We start from the raw sequence: 25,505 nt of genomic DNA, 5'->3' as shown, positions 1-25,505 counted from the left end.
TCTATATCTATATCTATATCTATATCTATATCTATATCTATATCTATATCTATATCTATATCTATCTTCTTAAGAGGGCATCATATGCATCTTCAATTTCACCCTCAATTGCTTTATATTTCCATAAGTAATCTCATTCTCTTCTCTCTCTCTCTCTCTCTCTCTCTCTCTCTCTCTCTCTCTCTCTCACGGTGAACAGTTTTTTTTTGTGAGAGTTTAAGAGAAATGCATTTGCTCTCAAGGATGTAGAAAGGCAGTTTCTTTCAAGATCAGGCCAGTGGTGTGAACACTGGAGAAACTTCTGAGAACCTGTGGTGGAGACTGAGTTCATCTTGGTTCGAGTAGTGAGTGTGTAGATGTGTGCCATCTAACTGCACAAAATCTGCCAAAGCCAAATGTTTGGTAGTTTTATACAGCAAATAACAGTGCTACTCTCTACAGAATCGGGTTGTGTTTAAGAGTGGATAATTGTTTTTAATAGCTTTGTGATGCTTTTAGATCTATTGGCTTGGAAATGGATTGGCCTGCTGAGATGAAAGATAAGGAAGCTAGCAGGACCTAGCTGACAAGACTAGCAAAGATTTTGCTTTTGAAGCCTGGAGACAGATCATCCAAATGTGCTATCTGTAGTTATGCCTGAAAATTGAAATGCTTGAAATAGTCTTTTACCATCCAATAGTCTCATAGTTAAAGCTAGACTATTACTTTTACAGTTTTGGTCGCACCCTCATTCAGTGCATTTTTTCAACAAATGTATAGTTCTGCTCTCTATTCCAAGTATATCTTAGAACTGTTTCTTCTTTACAAGTGATAAAGGATGAAGTCTTGGCAAAAATTCATTTGCTTTTTGCACATGAGAAAGCACTTACATTCATTGCTCTTGAACAGCAGAATTCTAGAAAGTTTCTAGATTGCCTTGTCCAGGTTGTCTGCCTGCCAGTACTAGCTTGCACCATCTCTGAAAAGTAGAAAGCAGAGGAGGAAAAATTAAAGCAGCATTTTCAGAGCTAGTAAAGCAGACCAAAACTAGTTTCCACTCTCACAACTTTTGTGCTTCTGCGGGGTGAAGTAGATCAGTTCAGATCCTGTATTCTTGTAGAAAAGAAATACAGAGATGGACATGTGCTCTCACATACTATTCGCAAAAGTGATCGATGCAGTGAAGTGTCATGCTTTCTGAGCAAAACAGCTACAAACCTCAGAGGAACTTCATCCTGATATTGTTAATAATGGCAACCTAGATCAGAGAAGAACATCCTTTCTTGTATGAAAAAGGGAAGAAAACCTTTGTACTGCAGAAATATGGCACAAAAGGTTGGGGAACTTCAGTTGGGCCAGGCCAGCTGGGAATGGCAGGAGCACCTGTAGGTAGCTCACCCTGTTTGTGGTTTCACCCAAGTCCCTGTACCAGAGTGACATCACGTTGCAGAGACATACAGGCTGGCAAGCACAAGATGCGTTCAGCCTGCATTTAGCCTGGCTCTGCAAAGGATATGAAAAGCTCTTCCGAGACACAGGGCTTGTTGGATGAGGTGCAGCGTGAGGTGACAACTGGAGCTTCACTGTGCTCCCTGCAGGCACCTCTGCTAAGGTTGGCTGGAGGCAGTCACTGGGCTGTGACCACACAGCACCATGACCCTGCTCTGCATGCTCTGCTGCATCTGATGCTTCACAAGGGTTCAGAGAGTGAAGAGGGGACTGCATGATCCTCATTGCTCTTCTGACCATGCAGCCTGGGCTCCACAGGGGGCTGGGGACAGTACCCGTTTCAGCTGCTTTGGTAATGCAACTGTTGGCAAACAGCAGTGGTGTCATAGGAACAGTGTGTTCTTCATAGCCCTGTATCAGTCTCCTGCCCTAAGCTGTTTATTCTGGATTTGTTGGAGGGAGGTGACTTTTTCGTGTGCTTGTTGCTTGCATAGCTGCCAGCACTACTTTAAAATTAGGCAAAATAATAAGCATTGAGACAGCAGTGTGAGCTTCCCCACTTCTGTTTTGAATTTGCACTGGATGAGTGGTATGGACATTCTCATTCCCTTCCAAGGGGCGGTTCTGGCATGAGTGTCCTGACGCAAACAAGTTCTTCATGCAGTGTTAATGAAAATGCCAAGCTTCTCTGTATTAATCCTATGGAGAGCTAAGGACAACAAATCAGATAAATACCTGGCTGCTCGAGAGTGTTATTCTTGCCGCTGCAAAGGCTCTGTGAGATCAGTGCCTGAAAAAACGGGAGCTTTTAATATTAAAATAGCCTTAATGCTGGTCTGTGCAGCCAGAGTCACTTGGGACTGGGAATGAGTCAGCCTGGCCGTGGCAGCTGTGAGCACCATGCCTCCACACAGACAGGGGAAGTAGGGCAGCAGGAGAGCTTAGCACGTCTTTAAAAATGGAGCAGCCAGTGCAGTCTTCTTTCCCTTCACCTCCCCAAGGAGAAACACCCTTTGGCCTGTACAAAAAGCGTTGTGTTATTGTCAGCTATCATTCTCTCTTGGCAAAAGAGCAGTTCTTCCTACCACCTCTGTGTTTCTCCCTCCTCTTCTGGCTCCAAGAAACTGGTGGGTCATTATTTGACACAGAAGTATTTATAGACCAGAATAAGAAAAAAAGGGGAGGGAGGAGGCTTCTCATTCTGTTCTGTGTGTTCCAATGAAAGAGATGTGTTACTGCCTATCTATGGCAGTAGATAGGCAGTTTTCTTTTAAATTTTAGGCTTGTTTTCCTTGGTGTCCCAAGGGTAGCTGTCATAATAAAAAGAGGAATTGCCAGCAGATTGTCTGAATGCTCTTCACACACATCATGAAAACATCATCAGGCCTTTATGTGTCAGTGTTGGAGGGGAAGACACACATAGTGCTTGGCTAAAAGATGTAGAGCAATGAACTAAAGTGTTTTTATGTACTTACCCCCCGGCACTGACTAATTATCTTTTGTGCCAGCAAGTCCCCCCCACAAACAGTTTGGTCATTACTTCCTCCAATTCTTCTACATGCAAAGTCAAATTATGGGTCACAGAAAAATAGGGAGTGACATCAGTAAGGGAACATCTGTCCCTGCCTGGATGAAGCACGAGCCTTTGGCTTCTGCTTTTACTCCCAGGAAAAGACAGTCTGGGCCATGAAGGTGAAAGGCCAGGTGCAGGCTCAGCAGTCTTAATGCCCAACACCTAAAGCCCAGAGTCCTCAACTCTCAGGATTACTCATCGTGAGCATAGGGTCAGAATGGAAGCTAGAGACCACCTTCTTCCATCGAGTGAGTTGAGTTCATGTCCAGGTCCCATTCACGCATTGAGAGCTGGACAGAGCAAGACAGCTCTGTGCAGTGTAAGCCTTCCTCCTCTCCCCACTCCTGGGGCACTGGGAGGCTACCTTTGGTGGCACGTGGCGCGTGTCTTGGGGAGGGATGCTTACATTTGGCATGGAAGTCCTTAAATAGAGGACTTCCCTCTGAAATTCTTACTCGGCTTCCAAAAAAAAAAGCTTTAGACTATGTGGTGAGGAACATATGTGGCTCATTCCTGCTCTGATTAAATCCTAATTCCTATATGATGAGACATCTCCATTCCTTCAGCTTGGGAGTGTATAACTAAATAGCAGGACGTAGTTGCACTAAGTTTTACTTGGTTGAATTCCTCTGCATACAAGGCTTCGTACCTCCTCTGTAGTCTGTTAGAACTGCAAAAGCATGTAAATCACTTTTGTTTTTAGAGCTTTTTGCATTCTCAGAGGATTATAAAAAATATCTTGGCATCAGTGGGAATATGACCCAACACGTAAAATATTGCAATGTTAGAGCTCTGTTCTTACAGTAAGCTTTATCTTTCATTCTTTTGTAGGCTGCTTTTGGTTTCTGTGACATTGCTGTCTATTTATTCAATATATCTCCTGTTGGTGTGTTCAAAGGAAACAGGTAATCTAAGATTTTATTGTACCATTTCAATGGAATTGTAAAGAAGAAGAGGTGAAAAGTGCTCAGAATAAAGCCAAGTGCTTTGGGAAACAGAGTTTCTATCACTTTGCTGACACAAAAGAAAGTCCAAGCAGATTTTGGGTCAGAAGCCTAGAATTTAAAATAATTTATGTCATGGCAAAGGAGAACAGCATATGACCATCACTATAAAGAGAAAAAAAAATTATACCAAAGACTGAATTCTGCTGTAGTGAAATGTTGTTTTCACCAAGGTAAAACAGATAGTTTATTTGCATTACAAAATCAGTTCCAATTGAAATATAATGAATCTTTGTCTATAGTAAGCTTACCTGGAAATATACCTTGTTGTTAATGGCTAGTGTGAAATGCCTGATGGCCTGCATGTTACAGTTGGAGCTTTCCTAGAAGAAAATAAAAGGGAACAGTTCCTCCACAGAAAGAAGTGTATCTCTAAGCAAAACGTATTTCTAAACACAGAAATTAGAAGTTATCTACAGGGTTAAATGACTTTGTGTTCTGAATCCAAGAGATTCTTTCCTTGAATAACAATCACTGAAGCCAGATTTTTAAGATTATCTGTACGTAAAAGCACCAGTATATTTTAGTGTGTAATTTGGATGCAGGTGAGTTACTACTGTGGTGTGTACAATGGCAACAACTGCCTATTTAATTAGGTGTGCAGGCCTAATTGTGAACACTTTTGCCCCGTTACTTCCCAGAATCTAACCGCTGTTTTCTGTGCTGCTGGATCACAGACACAACACTACATTTAAGGTCAATCTTGTTGTTTATACGAGCTTCAAAGAAGAAATGTCAGCTATAAGGAAATGTAGAGAAAAACAAACAATGAGATCCATTTTTAAAACAATCTGTTCAGTGTAACATCTGCAGTATTTCTCTTTTTGTTCTTGTGAGTCTCAACAGCTTCACCATGTCCAGTCTTTTTTTTTCTCAGCCTGAATGACAGCCAAGAGGAAAAAAAAACATTTAACAGAAGCACAATCCAATTAATAGTGGAGTTTCACAAGCTCGACAGATATTTAAAATTAAGTTTTTGTTATAACTTACACTGTCTTCTGCTTTTACCAAAAACATACCACATTCTAGAATTCACTAGACACCATCATTAAAGACTGTAAATCATCCTGTACAACAGTGGCTGCCTTCATTTGGGTCATTTAGTCAAACCAAGCAAAATTACATAACTACAGTCTGGTGTCTGTTGCGGCCAGACTGCCAGTGCCAGCTTGTGGTCTCTGTTGTACTGAATTTGGTCTGGAGAGAAGGCTTTCAGTCTCTCTTTCATTGAGATTGTAAACCTGATATGCCAGGATGGGGATACCAGGACTTAAAATGTCTCTAAAGGTATAGATGGACTCATTAAAGGAACACCTCAGTCTCTTAAGTGATTGGTAGCCAAATATAGTATTTACAGATATCAAGAAAACATTCCTCCCTAAGTAAGTTTCAGCTCTAGCAATTACAAGAGAGCTCTCTATTCAGTTGCAGCAGGAAGATATGGTTGCAGAGAGGGGATCACAAGTGTTTTGACTCAGTGACTTTTGCCATTGTGTTCTTTACCTTTCTCCTCATTTCTTTTAACACAGGCTGCATGGTATATGAAAAGCTTGGTGAGCAGGTCTTTGGTACCCCAGGGAAAATGATTGTCTTTGGATCTACATCTCTTCAGAATGTTGGAGGTAAAGGAGATGAGGAATATTAAAAAACACAACCCACAAACACCTTAATAAAGTTATGCCTACCAACTAGGCAAGTCCCCTATTCTCCTAGTAATGTCTTAGGATTTTCATGCTTCGTCTCAGTAATGTTTTGCATGTGGCCTTTTCAAAATACTTTATTACTGAATGATCAGTAGTTTATAGTCAGTTACAGTTCTAGGTCTTCTAGCTTTACAGGCTGAGATTGGAAGAAGTTCAGCATGTACCTATTCTGCAAAATATCTCATTTGTTTTCTAAAGTGACTTTCTTCTTCCTCCAGCAATGTTGAGCTATCTCTTCATAGTCAAAAATGAGCTGCCTTCTGCCATAAAGTTTCTAATGGGAAAAGAAGAAGAGTAAGTTAAATTCATTTGAATGATTTTAGAATTTAACGTTGTATAAGTAAGCTTAAGTAAATGTTTATAAACTCTTAAGTATTCTTAAGGATTGACAACAGTAAATCTTCACAGAAATATTTCTGTGAGTTAATAACAAACAAGAAAACTTTGGGATCCAAAGGAGGATGGATAGAAAATGAAAGATGAAGTCATCAACAGTTACTCTTTGCACAACAGATTTTAGTGCAGAATTACGACTTATGTTTTTTACGGTGTTGGTAACATTTGAAGATATTGGGAACAATGCAAGTTTAGCATATTATATGTTTCCCTGCATCCTTAGCATCTTACAAGACTTTTTTTTTGCCCTGGAAGCACTGTCGATAGTATAAAATTCTTCTATACTAATATATGACAATAGCAGAATATTGTTCTTAGATTTCTGCCAATTGTCACTTGACATTTACCAGCTTCTTTAATAGAGGGATGGTATTCTTCTGTAGTAGTAAGTATCCTTTACACTGGGTTTTGTAATGTATTGTAGAGAACCAGAAGAAAATAGAGATCCCATTCCTCAGGCTTCCATGCTAAATTGGCCAGAGCAGTGGAAGTACATCACACAGAACATCACTAATGCTGCATCTGAGTCAGAGCAGTGTCATGTTTTAAGGCCTAGATGCTGAGTGACTCTGGTACTCTTCTGCAAAGTTCAGACTTTGCAGAGTTCAGACCTTTTGCAAAGGTCCCCATCTCTCCTTCCGTAGTGTAAGGATACAAAAGATGCTTCTGTAACTGCAGCAATCAAAGAGGACAGCTGAGTGTGAGGAATGCCCAAAAGGCTTTGAGGTGTGTTCATGGTACTTTTAAAATGTTTTATTCAGGCCGTGGTACGTGGATGGGCGGATTCTTGTTGTTGCAGTGACGTTCGGTATCATCCTCCCTTTATGTCTCCTTAAGAACTTAGGTAAGATGCAAATGCTATTGCAGGAATAAAATTCAGGAGCCCAGACATCGTGTCTCTGACAGCCACACTGGCAATTCAAATAAAAGTAAAAAATTGTGCTCTCATTGTAGTGAGAGTGTACTCCTGGTTCAGGAGTATGCTGTGTTTTGAGCATATTGGAACAAGAGGGCCTAAGTTGTTGGAGTGACTGAAATCAGTATAAACCAATTTCATCCATACAATTGTGGAAATTGATTTAAATATAAAGTTAGGAGGGTGTTTGTTTACTAAGCTGACTCTATTTAATGTGTAACATGTAAAAATATGTTCATAAACTAAGATTACAAAAAAATACTTTTCTTTCTATTAGGGTCAAAATTTTCAGTGATTAGGTTAGTTGAAAATGCTGAACTTGTATGTAAGATGCATATAGAGAACCACATTTTCAAATGTGTTTGAGTCCACAGGGCTGCCAGTAGGCACACTATGTATTTTCCGAAACCACATAACAAATTTTGACACTGAACTCCTCTTGGGATCTTCCTTTTGAGAAATTAACTTGTAGTAAGCTCACATTTCTGCATCACAGGAAACCTGGGTCACGTTCTGACTGCAACTTCACATCTTCCTGTTTATTTCAATTACCACAAAAGTTACATTAGTTTAACTGCCAAATCAGTGACCTTCAGGAAGGAAAACATAAGTCACACTGGTTTGATCGAAGCTCTGCTATGTCTGAAATCTCAGGGGCTTGCAACATGGAAGGCACCAAATGAAGATGCTTTTGTCCTGCCCAGAAGCCTGTAATACATATTAAATGCATAATGCATTGAAATTCTTCCTTTGAGTAGAGAATTAGAAAGCAAGATACATGTAATAAAAATTACTTTGTATAACCTTTCTTTTTAATTTCTTTCAGGGTATCTTGGCTATACCAGTGGATTTTCATTAAGCTGTATGGTATTTTTCCTGATAGTGGTAAGTTCAGCTTGCTTTCTTTGTTGGATTAGTCACTTGATAGGATATTCGGAATTTCCAAATTTAATTTGCTTTTTAGTATTATTTTTAACAGTTGGCTCTTGTTCTAGGTTATTTACAAGAAGTTTCAAATTTCCTGTTACGAACCGGAGCTAAATACAACATCACCTATCCTATCAAATAGCTCAGCACATGAGCATATGTGTAAGCCAAAGTATGTTATCTTTAATTCCAAGGTATGTTTCTTTTTATGATACTTATTTTTGATTCACATAATATATGCACCTACACTCCATGTCCTTAATCAGCTCAGCACTACCTAGGGCCTGCCCTCCGTGCTTCCACACATACTCATGGTGAATGCATGACAGGTGTCCCTGCCCAGTGTTTTGGAGGTGCCATGATGGCTGTAGCTCCTTGCAGCCTTTCTCTGCTGCTCCGTTCCTCAGGAAACTGAGACAGAGTGAGCTGCCTTGGTAGCAGGCGTGCTAAGGCTGTGAGGTTGAGCTGCCACCGGATAACAAATGCTTTCTTTATGAGAGTTTTCCTTTCTGCTGCTTCTTCCTTTCCATGCTGCAACTGAGCACTTAGGCTGTGGTTCAGCAGACACTGTAAGCCATGCCTGCATCCAAAGGCCAGAAGTAATCCATCTGTCCTGCACACAAACCACTTCTTTGTGACAGGGTATGTGTTTCTGTAGCTGTATGGTGAACTAGATGGGGAAAAAGGATACAGTTGAAAGCAAAAATTTGATTCTCTTTCAGCTGGATGCTTTCCTTGATCACTGCACAGCTGCACAAAATGTTGTGCCAAGAGAGTGCAAAAGAGCAACTGGCTGTAGCTGTGGGAGCAAGAGGATTTCTTCTTCCAGCTGTGCCGGTTTGCAGTGCTCCTTGAATGGCACCTTATGCAGTAGGGAAGGCTCCTCAGGGTGTCACCACTGCGTTCATAGAGAGCGTGTATGCACAGTATATGCATGCAAAAATTATTTTTTTTTTAAATTCATCCTACCAGCTTCAGTGCAAGAAGCCAAGTTGAACTAACGTGAGCACTTTCATTCAGCTGGGGGCAGCCATCAGCCCAGATCCAATGTGACTGGCCAAGAAGCAGTTAACTGGGTATGCAGTAGCAGCGTAGGTGTAGGTACAGTTCTGGCAGTGTCAAAGGGCAATCTTGTTCTCCTGAAGTAAGTGTTAGTGTTTACTTCAGAGTTGATGGATGCCCATCAGAAGGAGCAATCTGAATTAGACACACAGAACCTGAGCTTTAGAGATTTGCTCTCAGGGCCAACAATTTACCAATCACTTTAGCAACTTTGGTACATGAGAGGAGATCTGCTTTGAGGCTGATAGGAACCTCTGGGTCCATCTGCTCCAGCAGGGACACCCAGAGCAGAGTGCCCAGGACCACTTCCATATGGCTTCTGAATATATCTCCAGCGATGGAGATTCCACAATAGTGCTCTAGGAGTCAGGCAGAGAAGGCAGCACAGGCCAGGGTGCAGAAGGGCCCCACTGGAGAGCAACCAGTGTGGTTTCTGAATCCCACCCCATTGGGCAGCTCCGGGATGGCTTCTGTGGCGATAGGTGTCCTGTGGCCAACATGAGGAAACCTCAGAGCAGTGGGGAGAGCTGCTTGTAGGGATCAACTCCTTTTATCCTAACAGGAGGACCTTCTTCATGAGATCTCAGCTCATACTAGTTTCCTGGGGAGAATGGAAATGCTTGATCTCTGAGATCATTTATAAAGCTTGGCCAGATGCTGAGCACTGAAACCTGCTCAGCTTTTTGGTTGAGCAGTGGGTGAGGTTCCCTTCAGAGGCCCTCTGCGCTTCATAGTGACGTAACGGTCTCTCTCTTTCCCCAAGGAAAAGCATGCTCCCTCCACAGTCCTCCTAGCCCTTTTGTTGGCCTGGGAAATGAAGGGGCTCTGTCTGATACCTTGAAATATCCATTTATTTGTAAGTTCTGCATTCCTCTTCTCTTTTCTTACAGTCTGGATATGGGCTTCATCTCCAGGACTTCAGCCTTAGCACCATGGGTGTGCACCCCTCTCCATTCCAAGGCAGGGTAGTGTAGCGGTGATCCACCATATGTCCCTGTTACACGTGGCAGCGTGGTGGTGGCGGTGGCAGTAGCTGGCAGGGAGACCCCTGCCAGGGAGCAATCCCACAGCCACGTGGCATCCACTGCTGTGCGCTGAGGACAAAGTCAGGACTGGGCTTGCGTGGCCAATACCAAGATGTTGTCCTCCTCTTGGAAGAGCGCTGCTCTCCATATTTTGTTAAATATATGCCAGTTGACAGGTTTCCTGCCTTCTCTGAAAAGGGCTCTCAACATTCAGTTGAAGAGTCCAGATAGCTGGGAGCTGAGGTAGTTGAACACAGATCATTTCTTTATGCTGCTGGGGAAAATACTTATTTTTCTTAACTTTTTGTCTGAAATTCTCTCTGAACAGACTGTATATGCGTTGCCCACCATTGCTTTCGCGTTTGTGTGCCACCCATCAGTCCTTCCAATTTACAGCGAACTTAAAGAGTAAGCCTTTCTCTTTTTTTTTTTCGGTTAATTGTTTTCACTGTTTTGCATGGAAAATGTTAGTGCAGAGGTGCTCTGAGTCATTCTTGCCATTCGGAGGAGATGTGCTTTAATAAAACCAAACGAGTCCATGAGTGTGTCAGCTAGGAAATCTGGACTCCCAGAGGTGCCATTGGGGTGGAGAGAAGCTGAGGATAATGCAATACTTTGGGAGTTTTCTCTGGAAGTACATGGCAGCCTGGGGAGAGCCAAGTTGTGCCGACTGCTGTTATTTTGCATAGGAGGGAGACGTGTGTTCAGCCCACGGCATTTGTTCCAGTGTAACTGAAAATCTGGTGTGGTACCAGAAACAAAAGTGATTTTCAGCCTTGCCTGTGCTAGTGTTGTAGCCAGAATGGCAGGCTTGTTGTGGCCTTGGGCAGGGTTGTGCAGAGCTGGAGCTTGGCCCTGCTGAGTCCCGGCTGGGGCGGGGAGCGACATGGGGTTAATGTGGAACCCTGGGCCCTGGAAGTGGGGAGGAGGCACCAAAGAGGGTTATGAACAGCCAGACCCATGGGGACCTTCAGGGTCTCCTCAGAGCTGGGTGCTTTGTATTTCACTTGAGTTCATGAGGTTCTCTGGTGCCTTTTTAGGGTGTCCCTGCATGTATTTAAAAGTCTCTCCCTATATATATATAGGTATATATATATACACTTTCACAGCAAATATCTAAAAATGAAATATTTACACTTAATCTGTTTTATAGATCTGCAGTGGTCTGTATGTATCCATTATTTTCTACTCGTGGCAATACAAATTTTTTTTTGCAAACATTGAGGATGTTGTTTTTGGAGCTTTTTTTCTGGGTGTATGTTTACTCTCCCTTTATTTTGGCCTTTTAATTTAATTACTGAAGTGTTTAAGGGCTCTCCCTGCCCACTCAGTTTTTCCCTTCCCTCTGTTTACTGTTTACTCCCTAGCCTTCCCTCTGTATAGCTAGGGAGCAGAGCCATGGGGTGGTCACAGCATTTCTGGGCTTGAACTCCAAGTAAGATCCATTGCCCCCACCTTTCTCTTTCTTGTGCAGCTGTCAATGAATTCCTGTTTTAAAAGAAAATGAATTCATGAGTCTCTCCAGAATTGATATGTTTATGCAAAGACTTGACACATTTTTAAACAGCTCTTCAGAAATGCAATCCAACCATTTTATATGTTCCTTTCTTTTCTTCTTTTTCCAGCCGTTCACAGAAAAAAATGCAATTGGTTTCAAATATCTCATTTTTTGCCATGTTTGTGATGTACTTTATGACTGCCATATTTGGCTATTTGACTTTCTATGGTAAGTATGCAGAAAGAGAATACATATGAAATCAATAGTAATTCTCAACTGACAAGTCCCATTCACTTATATTAAAATACTTTTTCAAATATTTTTCCTTAGGGTTTTGCATACTGAAGGTACAAACCCTTTCCTTTCTCCCCCTGAAATGAGAAGCACAAGCGAAAATAGCATTTACCGAAGGCATATTCAAAATATGAGGAAGATTTATTTAGCAGAACTGGGGATTAGCTGGGCCCTATCAAGACTTCTGTTCTATGGTCCTTACCTAAATTTTTTTTTGTGCATTGGTAATAACTGATGTGTGACTGTATAAAATGAGGAAGGTTTGAGAACAGGTCCTAGGAATTGGGTATCAAATGAGTCATTGCAGGATTTTTTGCTTTCTTACTGACATTTTCATCATAGACAAAACACCACATATTTTCCTTGTGTCCCTGGGCTTCACCCCTTCGGTTGTTAGTTAAATAAATTGGCTGCAAAGGTGGGGAAGCTCAGGAGGTTGTCCCAGCTCCGCAGCCAAGCATGGCTGTTGCACTGTCTGGGACTTGCACTGTGTCTCTTCATAAATATTGGTTAAGTTAGCGAAACAAATTGCGTTGTATTGCTGTCCTAATGGAACAGATATAATTATGAAGTAAATAGGATAAAAAATGAATGTGGCCCAGGAAGCTACTCCCGTTTCCCAGTGTCATGGAAAAGCTGAAGCGCAGTGTGTTTGCTCATAGACCATGAAGGGGTTATGAAACAGATGACTCAATTGACATTTGTCTTTTATCTCAGAGTCACCTAAAGGTCTTCTCCACTGTATATTCTACATTCCAAGTGACCTTTTTGTTACAATCTTCCCGTTTGTGACACCATTCATTGTGACCCACATACTGCAAGAGAAAGAAAATAAGTAAATATGAAATTTGGCTTTTTTTAAATTTTTTTTCAAAGGTGTACCTATCTCAATTTTCTCAGGCTCATAACACCTTGGGCCTTCTTGTGTTGACATAATTTGAGGTCCTCAGTTCTAATTTTCCCAGTAAAACTGGCGGAAGTGAGAGGGTATCCGCTACAAGTGGCAGCAGCAGCAGCTGTTCTCATCCATCTGCTGCTTGCTAGAACATTTACAGAAACACATCAGATTGGTAGCCCCAGGAGGACAGTGGGAGTGAATCAGCACAGACCCTTTGTCTTTGGCAGGAAGGAAATTTTGGTGAGGTCACCCCAGGGATGTGAGGAGGCAGAAACCCACAGGGACCTCTCCGGGAACCTCTCACACCCCACGGAGGAGGCGGAGGCTGCATCCTCCTGGCCCCTGGGAGGGGAGAAATTTCCCTGGTGGAGCAGGGGTCCCTGCACATGGACACCATGTGCTCCCACACAGCTCCACTGGGGCTCATACAAACACTGGAGATCTCAGGGTTAGTGCCACAAGAAACAACACAAAAAGGAGCCTAGGGAATATCGACCCCCTCCACTCCACTCCTGCTTGCCCTTGGGACTGACAAGATTTTGCCTTTTGTATGTGCTCTTAGTTTTCTAACCTCTTCCCTAGCTGGGTAAGACCAGGGTTTTTATTTTGTCCATTTCATTTTTACACCAGTAGTGCTTGTCTGTTTGCTGTGTTCTCGAAAGTGTTGCAGTTATGACTATATTTACATTGCAGAATTACAGAAAAGAGGTGTTTTTCTTCCCCTAAAAGGTCACTGTGGTTGGGCTCTGTGGTGTATCTAGCTGAAAGGAAAACAGACCTTCAACTGTAAGCCTTGCCTTTCACTTCCTACCCGGCTGCAGTCCGTGAGCGGTACAGAAGTTGCAGTCTGTGCTCGCAGGAGCAGAGTAAGCTCTGTGTCGCAGAAGCTGTGCATGTGCCCGGCTTGAAAATCCCACTCCTAACCTGCAGGGAGGTGGGAGAGTGTTTTTTTTCTCCTGGTTGGAATTCAGGCGCTGCGGAGAGGTGTTGAGAGGTGGTCTTGCCCCAGGAGGATGCCCCGGGGGGAGCACAGGAGTTTCGCTGCAGGGCGGCTCTCTGCCTTCAAGAATAGAGGAGGTTGTACCAAGATTTTGATCTACACATGCCCACCGAGTTCCACTTAAGGACTTCGGTTTAAGAGCTATTACAGTGTACTGTCAGCCTTCTAAGACTAGCAGACAGAAACAAAACACAAGCTGTTCTAAAACAGGGCAGCGAGTGTGGTTCTGTGGTGTGTTTCACAGCCGCCTCCCCGAGTTGCCATGCCTAAATACTAGAAAGACACAAAGCAAGCACGTAGGTCCCCAAGCAACTTGCTTTCCCATTATCAGTATTTAAACAGAGTGCAAAGGAAGCATTTCTGCAGGAGGGCTTTTTAAAGCATGGCCAGTGCCTTCCCACTAGCACTCCAGCATGCTCCCTTGGGCACGCTGGGAGCGCAGAGCGCACTGGCTATGCTGTGGGCACTGCAAGGGGCAGCAGATTCAAGAGAAAATTCAGAAGGGCAGCCCTCTTTGGAGCTGCCCGGGGGTATGAGTGCAGATGTCAAAACATCCCACAGGGAGCTGACCTCAGACAGGTTTCATTCTTGTTTGATAGCAGAGGCACTGCTCTGTGCTGGGAGTTTATTAGCTGTTTTGACTAATTTCACTCAACCCTGTAATTTATGTTTAACTCAGCCACTGCAGTGCACGTGGTTATTTTTATATCGTTTCAAACTTTAAAACAAGCCCACAGAACTGATTTACAGTAGCTTATTTCACCTTACTTATTTTTCATATATACGTATATATTTAAGAAAGTTTTGGTGTATGTCTCACTGTTGTCTTTCCTACAGTGAAAATCACCTTAGACTTAAGCATCTGCTGTCTTGAATTAGGATGCATTCCTTAATCAGGCCTCCCAAGGATTAATCTGGAATAATGAGATCATTAAGATTTGGTTCAAAATGCTGTTTTAACTCAAGAACGTTCATTCCATGCTCTTGTTTGCAGATAAATCACTTGTTGTTCAAGAAGTCTGTTGTTAAGCAATGATTTTTGTGAACCAGTTGCCTCCTTGCCAGAACACTTACCTAACTGTCTTTTCCGTAGACAACGTGCAGTCAGATTTGCTTCACATGTACCAGAGTAAAGATGACATCCTCATCCTGACGGTGCGCTTGGCTGTGATTGTTGCAGTTATACTCACAGTGCCAGTGCTGTTTTTCACTGTAAGTAAAAGTCTCTGCATGATTTGGAAGTAGATGATCTCTGTACACATTGCATTTTTTTTTCAAAACACAGTCCAGCCATTTCCTAGTCAGTGATGTTGCAACTACAAAACAGCTTGAACTTGGATCAGTCTTTTCCCACACCAGATTCCCAGTAACTTCTGGAGAGCTTCTCCCTGCAGGAAATAAATTAATCACTTTTGGTTTTAAATTGAATCCACAAGGGCCCTCTCTTCCTTCACATGATTTCACTGGAGCAAGCTGAGAGATGAAGGTCATAATTCCAATAGGCATGGTAGAAAGGGAGGAATATCCTCCTTCACATGCATCTGCACATACATTTTTGAAATACCAGAATAATTGCAAGGATTATTTCAAAAGGCAGTACATCAGAGTCCGTAAATTTTCTGCCACATTCATGTAGAGCTCGTGGTCACGTGAAGTACCAGTTAAAATAATCATGTGGAGCCTTGAACTGGCTGATTGACTTCTCCTAACAAAGAACTCTCTTTTCCTACAGGTGCGTTCATCATTATTTGAGCTGGCAAGAAAAACAAAATTCGACTTATGCCGTCATGTTTTGGTTACTTTTGTTCTTTTGGTTATCATCAACCTGTTAGTGATTTTTATCCCAACCATGAAGGATATTTTTGGAGTCGTAGGTACAGTATCCTGCCTTTGTACTAGCAGTACAAAAGTGTTGCTGATTAGCAACATAATAATTACGGTGTTGGCAACTAACAATACTCATTCATTTGAATTTTGCAGGGGTCACTTCTGCCAATATGCTGATTTTCATTCTTCCTTCATCGTTGTATTTAAAAATTACACATCAGGACGGAACAAAATTTACTCAGAGGATTTGGGTATGCATTCCTTTCTCGTCAATGCAAAGCATTTTGTATGTCATTCCTTAAAAAGAGTTAGACAGAAAGCCTACCTAATCTGAACATGTGTGAGCTGTTTCTCCTGACTTTCCGTTCTTGCCCCCATTAGCTGGCAGCCTCACTTGCCCCTTTTCATTTGCCCTGTGTGTCTCCTGATGCAGGGCTCTTCTGCCTGCACCAGGGCCCTTCTCTGTGGAGTGGGGAACTATTCCCTCTGGGGGAGCAGCAGATCTGCAAGCAGCCACAGTTTTAGCCAAGGTGTGAGTGTCCCTCCAGCTGCCTTTGGCAGCCCTTTCAGCCCAGAAAGCTTTCTGCCTTTCCATATGCTGAATCAGAAGGCATACAGCACGTTCTGCATCCAGGCTTTGAGGAGGGCAGAGCTGATAAGTCCTAAAGGCAGACTCATTTAATCCTTTTTAGGGATGCTTGGCATTTAACAAGTGAATTGAAAGAGGAAAAACTGTTTTTGATGTTCAGCAAGTAATTATTAATGACAGTAATCTGTTTAATTATCTCTGGGTCTTGTCTTCACCAGAAGACATATCCCATTTTAGCTCATGGTTTTGATACATCACCTTGTAAATCTCCTTAAGAAGAAAAGTTAACACAATTGAATTAATTGTCTTTTCTTTTTGTTCATTAATTTTCTCTCCTTTTTGTTTCAGGCTTCCCTTTTCTTGGTACTGGGAATAATGTTTTCCCTAGTCAGCATCCCATTGGTCATCTATGACTGGATACAGTCAGGAGGTAGTGCCGAAGGCCACTGAAGTTGACCTTCTGAAAAGGAGACATGCCTGTTTGCTACACACCAAAATCGCAACCATCCATTCTGTTATCTGTTCTACCTTTTGTGAGTTTACTCAAATCAAATCCAAATAATGATTTTCTGGTACTGAAAATGCTGTTTTGGGTGTATTTTCTTGGAGAAAACAGACCCGTTATTCCAACAGGCATATCACTCTGTCCCACAATACTGAGTTATCAGATCAGCATAAATTCTTTGTTGTCTGCAAGACTATATAGAGCATTGCTCATAGGAATTCATCACAACTTGTTTTTCCTCTTCCACCCATGAACTGCATTGTTCTGTTATTATTCTTAGCCCTTGAACCATGAGCTCTGCTCCTTTAGAGGAGCAACATTTGTTGTTATCAATCCCAGCTGGAGTGATTATCCCAAATGTCATCAGTTCACTCCCTTCCCTATTGCATTTTAACAAAAACTCTGCTCTCAAATTGTATGCATTCAGTTTGTTTGTTTGTTTGTTCTTTTGCTGTTTTGTACACCATTTGCCTCACCAACTAAGTGTAGCATTTTGGATATGGATACAAAAAGCACCACCAGAGCATAAACGAGCGCTGTATAAACTTAGGTCCTAAATTTGGTGCTTCTCTCTGTAATGTTGCAGTGGAGGAGTCAGCCCTAGGCTTGGCTCATTTGTTGCTTTGAGAAGCAGGCCTGTGTGCATGTGTGTGTGTTTTTGCAAAGGGGTACAAGGAGCTGGAGTAGGATGATCATCATCAGCCACCATTTCCCTGCTACATTTTCAGTTTGCACCTGGCCACCAGCAGCCAGGATGCTCAGCAATGAGTACCTGAACCCGAAGAGAAGCAGATGCTCAGAGATTTCCATAGGAAGTCTGCATTTCTTTCAGCATCAAACTGTTCACTAATGCCCTGCTCTTCTCAGAAAAAAAAAAAAAAAAAAATGGCAGGCTCCAGTTTTATCAAAACCTCCACATTTAATTATACCTCATGCCTTTTGCGTTTTTGAATTCATCTGTACACACCTAGGGTGACTTTGTAGAGATTTGCTCCTCTCGTGTCTCACCCTCCTCCCGCTGAAGTCAGCAGGGTTTCTGACAGCAGCTGGAGCAGGATTTGACTCACCTTTCTGAACTACAAATTCCCATTGGGATTTGAAGTCTGTAACGTTCCGTTCAAGCAACATAAATGCTTTGCGTTATTGAAATGTTTTATTTACATTTCACATCAATTCTTTATAATAATTACAGAAAATACATTGAATTACTACTAGCAGAAACACTGTAACTTGTATCTGTTGTCCACAAAGTATTTGCCTAATGCCTTATAGCTGGTGTAGAGAACTACTTATAGAGATTCAAAAGCTAAGCAGGTGATTGTTGACCTTCCTCAGCAGACATCTATTAGTGCACTGCCAGCAGCATAATTGTGTTCACTTAGTATCATTCATCCTGTGAGCTAAAATGTGTCTGAGTTTTGCACTCAAAAGATGAAACTGGCTCCTACTGAAAAAACTGAAGGCTGAAGGGAGCTCTAGGTCACATCCAAGGGCTAAGTAATGCCCTAAGTAATGTGTGTTTGAGACGTACCTGTCAGTGTGCAGTGACTGGCTCCCATTGTAACTTGTGGGAGGAGCCTGTAGTTAACAGCACTGCCTGTGGGTAAACTCACTGCAGCTTGTTCTTTTTAAGGTTAGGGATGGAGAATTCAGGGTCTTGGGATTTCTGTGAGCTATTGAATTACCTCGCTTGCCCCCACTTTATCCTACATGGCTTGAAGGCACCGAGAGTTGAGACCACAGAGCTTTCTCAGGACCTTGAGAGTTGGTTTCTAAGGGTAACACACAGAGAGGTTAGTTTGGGGCCTTACATGGAATTTAAGCATCAACATGTGGAGAGGTCCTTGGAGCAGTCTGGAAGCAAGAAGAAAACTAGAAGTCCCCTCCTTCTAACAAAAGACCTGCTGGTCTAGAGTGGGGCTCCTTCAGTCTGTCCTGACCTGTCAGATTTCTGTTCCCAGCAAAGTCTCCAGCACGACATCCTTCCTCCCATGCAGCCAAGAGTTCAAAACATGAACAGCTGGGCTAAGTGGGCCCCAGGGCTAAGGCAGACTGAGGATCAGCTGCTAACACTTTCTGGCAATTGACATCTAACCTGTGCTGTGACAGCACAGATCACCAGATCTCTCTGCACCTCCTCTTTATGTGACCCATTTCATCTTAGGTGGGCCCTCATTCACTGTGGCCTATGAGTCCAGGTGTTAGTGAAAGTCCAGAGAGAAGAACCTATCCTTGCCATCGCCTCTCAGCTTGTTCCCTGCATCTTCCAGCTTGGGATGTCATTTGTGGCTTCCCTTTTACAGGCACCCACAAAGGCAGCCATAGCAGGAGCCTGGCATCTAACTTTGAATGAGAAAGACATGTTACCGAGGCTTGTAGGGACAGGACATGGGGCAATGGTTTTAAACTGGAAGAGGTTAGAATTAGATTGGATGTAAGGAAGAAGTTCTTCATGATGAGAGTGGTGAGGCACTGGAACAGTCTACCCAGAGAAGTTGTTGATGCTCCATCCCTGGATTTGTTCAAGATCAGGTTGGATGGGGCTTTGAGAAACCCGATCTAGTGGCAGGTGTCCCTGCCCATGTCAGTTGGGGTTGGACTAGATCATGTTTAAAGATCCCTTCCAACGCAAGCCATTTGATCATTCTGTTATCAGCTTGCTGTGATCACATGTCAAGATTCAAGGCACCTTATAATCTCTCTGGATTTCATCCCGATAAACCTAACTCAGACCTGAGAATATTGTACAGTGTTACCCTTAAAATGCTCCAAGGCTCTTCTGCTTTCCTTCCCCCTTTATCCTTCTACTACTGATTTATGAGCAGTGATGCTCTGTGCACTGGAGGGCTGTGGGAGAGAAGATCCTAGGAGTGATTTTCAAACACCCAGGTAGGATCTAGAGGTCTGATCTGCTGCACAGAGTCCCAACAAGGTCGCAGCTATGTTTTCCCTTCTGCCCCTTCCCCATATTATGCAGTCTTGTGTTTAAAATACTGACTATGGAATTTCGGCACCCATCTCCCTTTGACTTGAAGGGCTGTTGGGTGACTGATTGCTCCTTGCATCTTCCTGAGTCTCCTCCATCACAGTCCCTCTCCTTCCTCTTTGTTCTTCTTCCTTTTCCTAGTTTATTTGTATACTGGAGTTTTACTGGATAAATAGGGAGAAGAATGAGCTGGGTGTGTGCACAGAGTGAAATTACCCAAGGTACTGTACCATCAAAGCATATTTTAGATACTGAAAGACAGATACCTGAAATATTGAGTCTTCAAGTAGGCTTTATTTCTGGGTCTGTGGAAAAAAAAAATAGAGGGAATTTTGCTTAGGCTGATTACTGGCATCATATTTATAGATATTTATGGAAAGGAATCATGTGTTTATTGATGTCTGTGGTAATGAACGTGAAATAACGTGCTTTTTGTTTTCTCATCAGGTTTATACATTCTTAACAGAATGCAATAGACCCTGCTGTAACTGTCAACATCAGTGATGGATGACAATATTTGTATGAGGTTATCTGTAAAATGTACTGCTGTTATTCAGTTCATTTGGAATAGTGAACTTGTAGCCAACAATGTACGAGTCCCACATTTTAGCTAGGATTTAAGGAGCACAGTGAAATGCTGTAGGAGTTTCTCTGTTGTTAAATTAATAGGATCCAGAGTACCGTATCTACTTAGTAGGTGGTAGCATGCTTTCTTTTCATAGAGAGTTTATCACTATCGTAAGCACTGCAAATGTCATAGACTGGATGAGAAATTGCTCCTAGTAAGTGCAACAAAATACTTTAAACTTCTCTTTTGCTTAATAGCAACAGCTGAGTAGTGAGAGACAAGGAAGGAGTAATTAGGAGCAGGGGCTTCCAGTAAGATCGCGGGAGTTAATCCTACACTGAAAAGACAGTCTTGCTGCCTCTCCTAGTCCACAGCACATTGCAAAGAAAATAGTCTTGAGCTTAAACCACCCTTTCAGTTGCAGAATACAGCTACCTTTCTCTGGCTGGCAGCAAACATGCCTAATAAGTAAAACACGGTGGATTGTTCTTTGAGAACAGTGTCTTGAAAGCTGTGATCTCACTGTGTGATGCTTGCTCCTGGTCAGAGAGCCAATGCCAAATCTGTGCACCAGCACAGCTCTTTAGTAGGGCTGACACAGACCCAAGCAGTGCCCGGCCCCTGCGTGGAGCTGGGGGGGAAAGGCCAGCCCCATCCTGTGAGGGCAGGTCCTCGAAGGCTGCTGTCCTGAGCTGCATACAGATCCATAGCTTGTGTTCCCCTTGGAACAGGTCATTTGTGCAAACGCAGTTTTGATGTTACATGGGTTTTGTCTGTACATCTGCCTTACAAGGCATAAGCACCACAGCTCTCTCTAAAATTGAGTATTAACAGTAGCAACCAATAGTATCTCTAGCTCATCCTTAATTTAATGCGTTTCCTTGCTTGAACCTTACATTAAGGCTAAAGAGCATCTTGGTCAAAACAAAACTCTTTCCATGTGGTGTTATCCCACCTCCAGTCCTACCGTCTCACCCCGGTGCCTTTAGGAGAGAGGCACAGCAGAATGTATTCGGGTCCACGAGTTCCACGAGATGGCTTTATCTCCTGGTCCCAGGCTGCTCGCTTAAACAAGCCCCGAGAGCACTTGGCATCAGGAAAGTCCTTATTTCCTGTAAGGTACACAAAGAATGTTTTATTTGTATCTAATGTAAGGATTTCTGTAACAAACTGTGAAAAAAAAAAAAAAAAGATAATGGATTAATAAAAAGTACAGGGCTGGAAAGGTCTAGAATTCACCAGTTGTACACATGCCTGTGTTTCTGAAGACAAATCTATGCAGTTGTGTTTTACTGTAGGAAATTTCATTTTTATGTACATATATATATTGTAAATAAATAGGATGCTGTATATTTTTGCAGTTGTTTATCCCCTATGATATATAAGTGTTGAGATAGGCTCTGCATATTAAGAATAATTTTAATAGAAATACAAATACTTTAGCTTCAGACTTAGCAAAATCTATATCTTTTCCTTTCTTCCAAGAGTTAGCAATTTAAATCCTAAACCTGAAATTATAATTACATTGCTATTGTAAAAATAGCAAACCAAAAAAAAAAAAAAAAAAAAAGCAAGAAAGAAAAAAAAAAAGAAAAAGAAAAAAAAGAAAAAGGCCCAATGAAATTGCTAGGTATAATTGCAGCACATCTCCCTGGTTTCTCCATAGCGAGTCTCTCCTAGCATAAAGGGCACAGTTAGTGCCCTCGGTTCCTCAGCTGAGGTCAGGTGGCAGCAGCACACAGCCTTATGCAGAAAGTGGAGTAAGCTGCAGGCAGCAGCCTGCCCTAGCGTTATGCCACTTTGGTTTTCAGGCATAGGTATCAATACTTTCCACGGAAGGCAACTAGTACAGATAGTATTCAGATGAGGACTTCTGCACTTCCTTTTCAGCCAGCAAAGATGTAGTTCAGACATGAAGTATCATATGTCAGGGTAGGTGACAACCACAGCAATTGGTGCAGTTTTAGCCTGTGCCCCACAGCTCCCCCACCACAGCCCCGGGCACTCCGCTATCTGTGACCACAACACTAGCACCTCCTGCGCTGGGAGAGCATCCGCCACCCAGGGATGGCTTGCACATCTCTTTGTATGCATGGTGGGCCGGACACCAGCATTTCAGTCGGGGGATGGCTGCATGTCCAGGGGTACAGGTGATGGAAGGGAACCACAGCTGTGTAAGTCCCAAGAGTGCCTCCACAGGAGCACAGCCTTGGTGCTGCAGGCATAGAGTTGCCGGTAAAGCGCGGAAACGTGTTTTTCAGGATTGATGGAAAGCGGAGGTTGAGAAATGCGTCCAAAAATAATTGTATTTTTTCCACGTTTAGTTTATGGTCCTGGATGGAAATGAAACTTGAAATAACAATCGCTTTCGCCATGAGCACAAATTTGAGGAAAAATTTATATGCAGTCACTTCTACAGAGCTTTTCAAATTAATACAATTGTACGTTTTGTTTTCAGTGTTACAGCCAACAAAATACAAAGGTATATTTCCACAAGACTTGAACTTGTTTATAGAAATTTGTTTATAGCATCCCAAGGTACGTTAAGGCTCACCCAGGCCCAATGTAAACAGTACCGTTTGAATGATGTACATTCGATATGAGCTCATCTCTAATAGATTGTTCAAGTAAGTGATGGGTAACATTTTGCTCCTGCTATCATCATCATACTTTGTGCTCTTCATGTTCAAATAAATGATGCAGTCTTCAGTTTCAGTGTGTAAATAAACTAAAAAAAAAAATGTATTATGTTCTGTAATCTCTCTGTTACCTCTATAGTTTTTAAACATTAAAATTGTGATCTAAACTAATGTCTGGGCTTTAATCATTCTTTGAAAGGGATGAATAGGTATCATTTTAATCCCTTAAACAGGATGTGCTCCCAGCTCTTACGCAAGTGTTTCCACTGAACTCAGGGCTTGCAGCTTTGCAAATCCAGTTCTGTAAGACTTAGTGCAGAATATAGAGCACAGCGATACATGGGTGTGGAAATCAGCATAACATTTCTGACACAGCTTTGGAGGGACTGGGACCTACAGTCACCACAGATCAGAGTTGCTAATCACTGCTTCTTTCTGCCCAGTCCTTGAAGGATGTCCAAGCTCTCACCAGGCTTTTTCAGTGTAAAGCTTTAAAGCCTCCTGTACTTGGGTTTGAGCTCGGATGCCAAAATAGTGTCTGGAGTAGAACAACCCCTGCTGTATGTTCTCTGCTACTGAGGCAGAAACCTGTAGCAGAAGGATGAGGAGGATATCTGAGTATTCCTGTCTAGATCTGCCAAAGTGCCTCTGTCACAGCCTTAGGAAGTCTGGAAAATTCTAACTTTCTGCCTTTGACCACAAATTTTAAATAGTGCTGAGGTTGTAGTGACCACTTACAGGAAGAGCCCTTGGCTGGAGCCTAAGCCATAAGACTGAATAGCTGGTGTGGCTGAAGGGGAGGGAACAGTCAGTGTCTGTGGTGCAGGTCCCCCATCCCCTCTGCAGGACAAATGATGGGAGGATCTGTGTACCAGAGGATCCTTGACAAGCCTTTGCCTGGTCCACAAACCCAGGGAAATGTCTCAAAGCCATGCTCCTGACCTAGTCCAATAGTTTGGCCCCTTCAGGCGTACTGTTCGGCTCTGTTCTCCACACAGCAAGGCAGAGTCACCTCAGAGCCATGCCTTAAAGCTCAGGAGCACAGCTTTCAGAGTGGAAGAAGGGAGAGAAGAAGCTGTATTTCTTTTCTTTCTTGCTTGCAGAGATGAGCGCAAGCATCTGTCACCTTCTGCAGTGCAGATTGACAGCTTCACCTCAGGTTCACCCAAAACCACACAGCGAAAGAAAGAATGCAGGTTCCTTCCTAGACACAGACTGCTACCTTTTGGTCTTTATGAATTCCCGTGGCTGGCCAGATCTCTGAGTTCATCTGACCACTCCCTGCCTGGGGGGCAAAAAATAAGGAAAATTACTTTTTCCTTGGGCACAGAGTGCCCCATCTAAGGGGACAGACTCCCTCCCCCAGCCCATTTGGTTGAAGTTTAACTTCAGTTCATGTTCCTGCAGCTGGTCTTCAGGCTGAAGCAAAATTGAGGCTGCTATTAAGACATCTCATTCCTCACTGTGCCCACAGCTGGAAGTGCTCACACCAGCTTTGACAAGTGTGGAGGAAGCTGAGATGAGTAATAGGTCTGTTTCCAACCTATCTGGTCACAAACCCATGACAAACTGAATGTGGTCTTTGCTTTTGTTCTCAGGCCCCACAGGACTGCAGCAGCGTTTGCTTTGTGTTCAACTGTGCTCATAGGCCTTGGTTGAAATAGGCCTTACTGACCGTTAACAGTGCTCTTACACAAGTTTTCAGGCAGCCCAGTACCTGTCTTTTGCAAACATTATGTACCATGCATTTCACTTTCAAGTTACTGTTAGAGACAATGAAGTCTGTGTGTGTTACACTGCTAAATGCCACAGCTTTGGCAAGGGAAAGTGCTGTTGGCTTAGGGGACCTCGTCCTTGCCATGGCTTACTGCTTGAATAACATGAGCTTATTGGGATTCTTGGAAAAAGGTGTAGCTCGACCCAAGTTGAGACAATAGAGCTATGAAAGTAGACTGCAGTGGGCTGGGTGCCTGCCCTTGGGCAAAAGCCACTGAGTCAGAGGGAGCCCATCTGCAGAGCAAAGCTGCTCCATGGCACTGCCTGGCTGAAGGGCCTGGCCCCACTGGTGCTGCTGCCCTGGAGAACTGGAACGAAAACATACCTTGGAGCCCTCCTTAGAAAACACTGTCCAGCTTGAGGCCTCCAGTCCTTTTCTCAGAGGTGGCCATAGCTCCAGCTCCCTGCTTGTCATGGCTCTTTGGCAGTGCACTGGCCCAGCAGTGCAGGGCAAGCCCTGCTGGCAGCTGTGAAAAGCTAGTGACGTTTGTTTGCTCTGTGGCAGAGAGCCTTACTTCAGGCCGGACCCTGGGAACACACCAGGCTCTGACCATGCTCATGTCCTCTTGAGCTCCTCTTTCACTGACGCCTCTGGGGACCTGTAATCAGATACCTTCCCAAAAACTGCTGATTTTTCAGCAAGGCTCAGTGACCTCCCATCCTGCTGACAGGACACATACACATGTAACATGCAAAAGCACAATTGCCATGGGCAGAACAAAATCTCAGCAGGTGAAAGAACATGTGTGACGAATTTTAGCCACACTTTGAGGCCACCTGAAGGAGATCATGTGCCACTGTATGGAGCACTGGGCACAAGGCAGACAGTTCAGGCATTGGGCGCAGGCCCGCACTGTCTGCTTACTGCTTGTTACAGTCTGGCCCTTCACC

At 43.1% G+C, this 25,505-nt stretch overlaps 1 protein-coding gene across 2 annotated transcripts in view; it reads left to right on the top strand.

The window, feature by feature from the left end:
* Positions 1-23,009, top strand: part of SLC38A1 (solute carrier family 38 member 1) — a 38,946-nt gene extending 15,937 nt beyond the window's left edge. Inside the window, exons 5-16 of one of the 2 annotated variants that reach the window (XM_021385006.1) lie at positions 3,833-3,906; positions 5,535-5,627; positions 5,927-6,002; positions 6,866-6,948; positions 7,847-7,905; positions 8,016-8,141; positions 10,363-10,442; positions 11,660-11,760; positions 14,818-14,936; positions 15,457-15,598; positions 15,705-15,802; positions 16,489-23,009. In XM_021385006.1, the coding sequence (XP_021240681.1) occupies positions 3,833-3,906; positions 5,535-5,627; positions 5,927-6,002; positions 6,866-6,948; positions 7,847-7,905; positions 8,016-8,141; positions 10,363-10,442; positions 11,660-11,760; positions 14,818-14,936; positions 15,457-15,598; positions 15,705-15,802; positions 16,489-16,590 (1,153 nt within the window). In that variant the 3' untranslated portion in view covers positions 16,591-23,009. The remainder of the gene's footprint in view (positions 1-3,832; positions 3,907-5,534; positions 5,628-5,926; positions 6,003-6,865; positions 6,949-7,846; positions 7,906-8,015; positions 8,142-10,362; positions 10,443-11,659; positions 11,761-14,817; positions 14,937-15,456; positions 15,599-15,704; positions 15,803-16,488) is intronic. The other variant, XM_021385007.1, reaches the window with a different exon arrangement.

This window comes from Numida meleagris, chromosome 1 (assembly GCF_002078875.1).
Source record: "Numida meleagris isolate 19003 breed g44 Domestic line chromosome 1, NumMel1.0, whole genome shotgun sequence".
NCBI classification, from domain to species: Eukaryota; Metazoa; Chordata; class Aves; order Galliformes; family Numididae; genus Numida; species Numida meleagris.
Note: the sequence above shows the minus strand (reverse complement) of the source record. Positions and strands in the feature narration are given on the sequence as shown.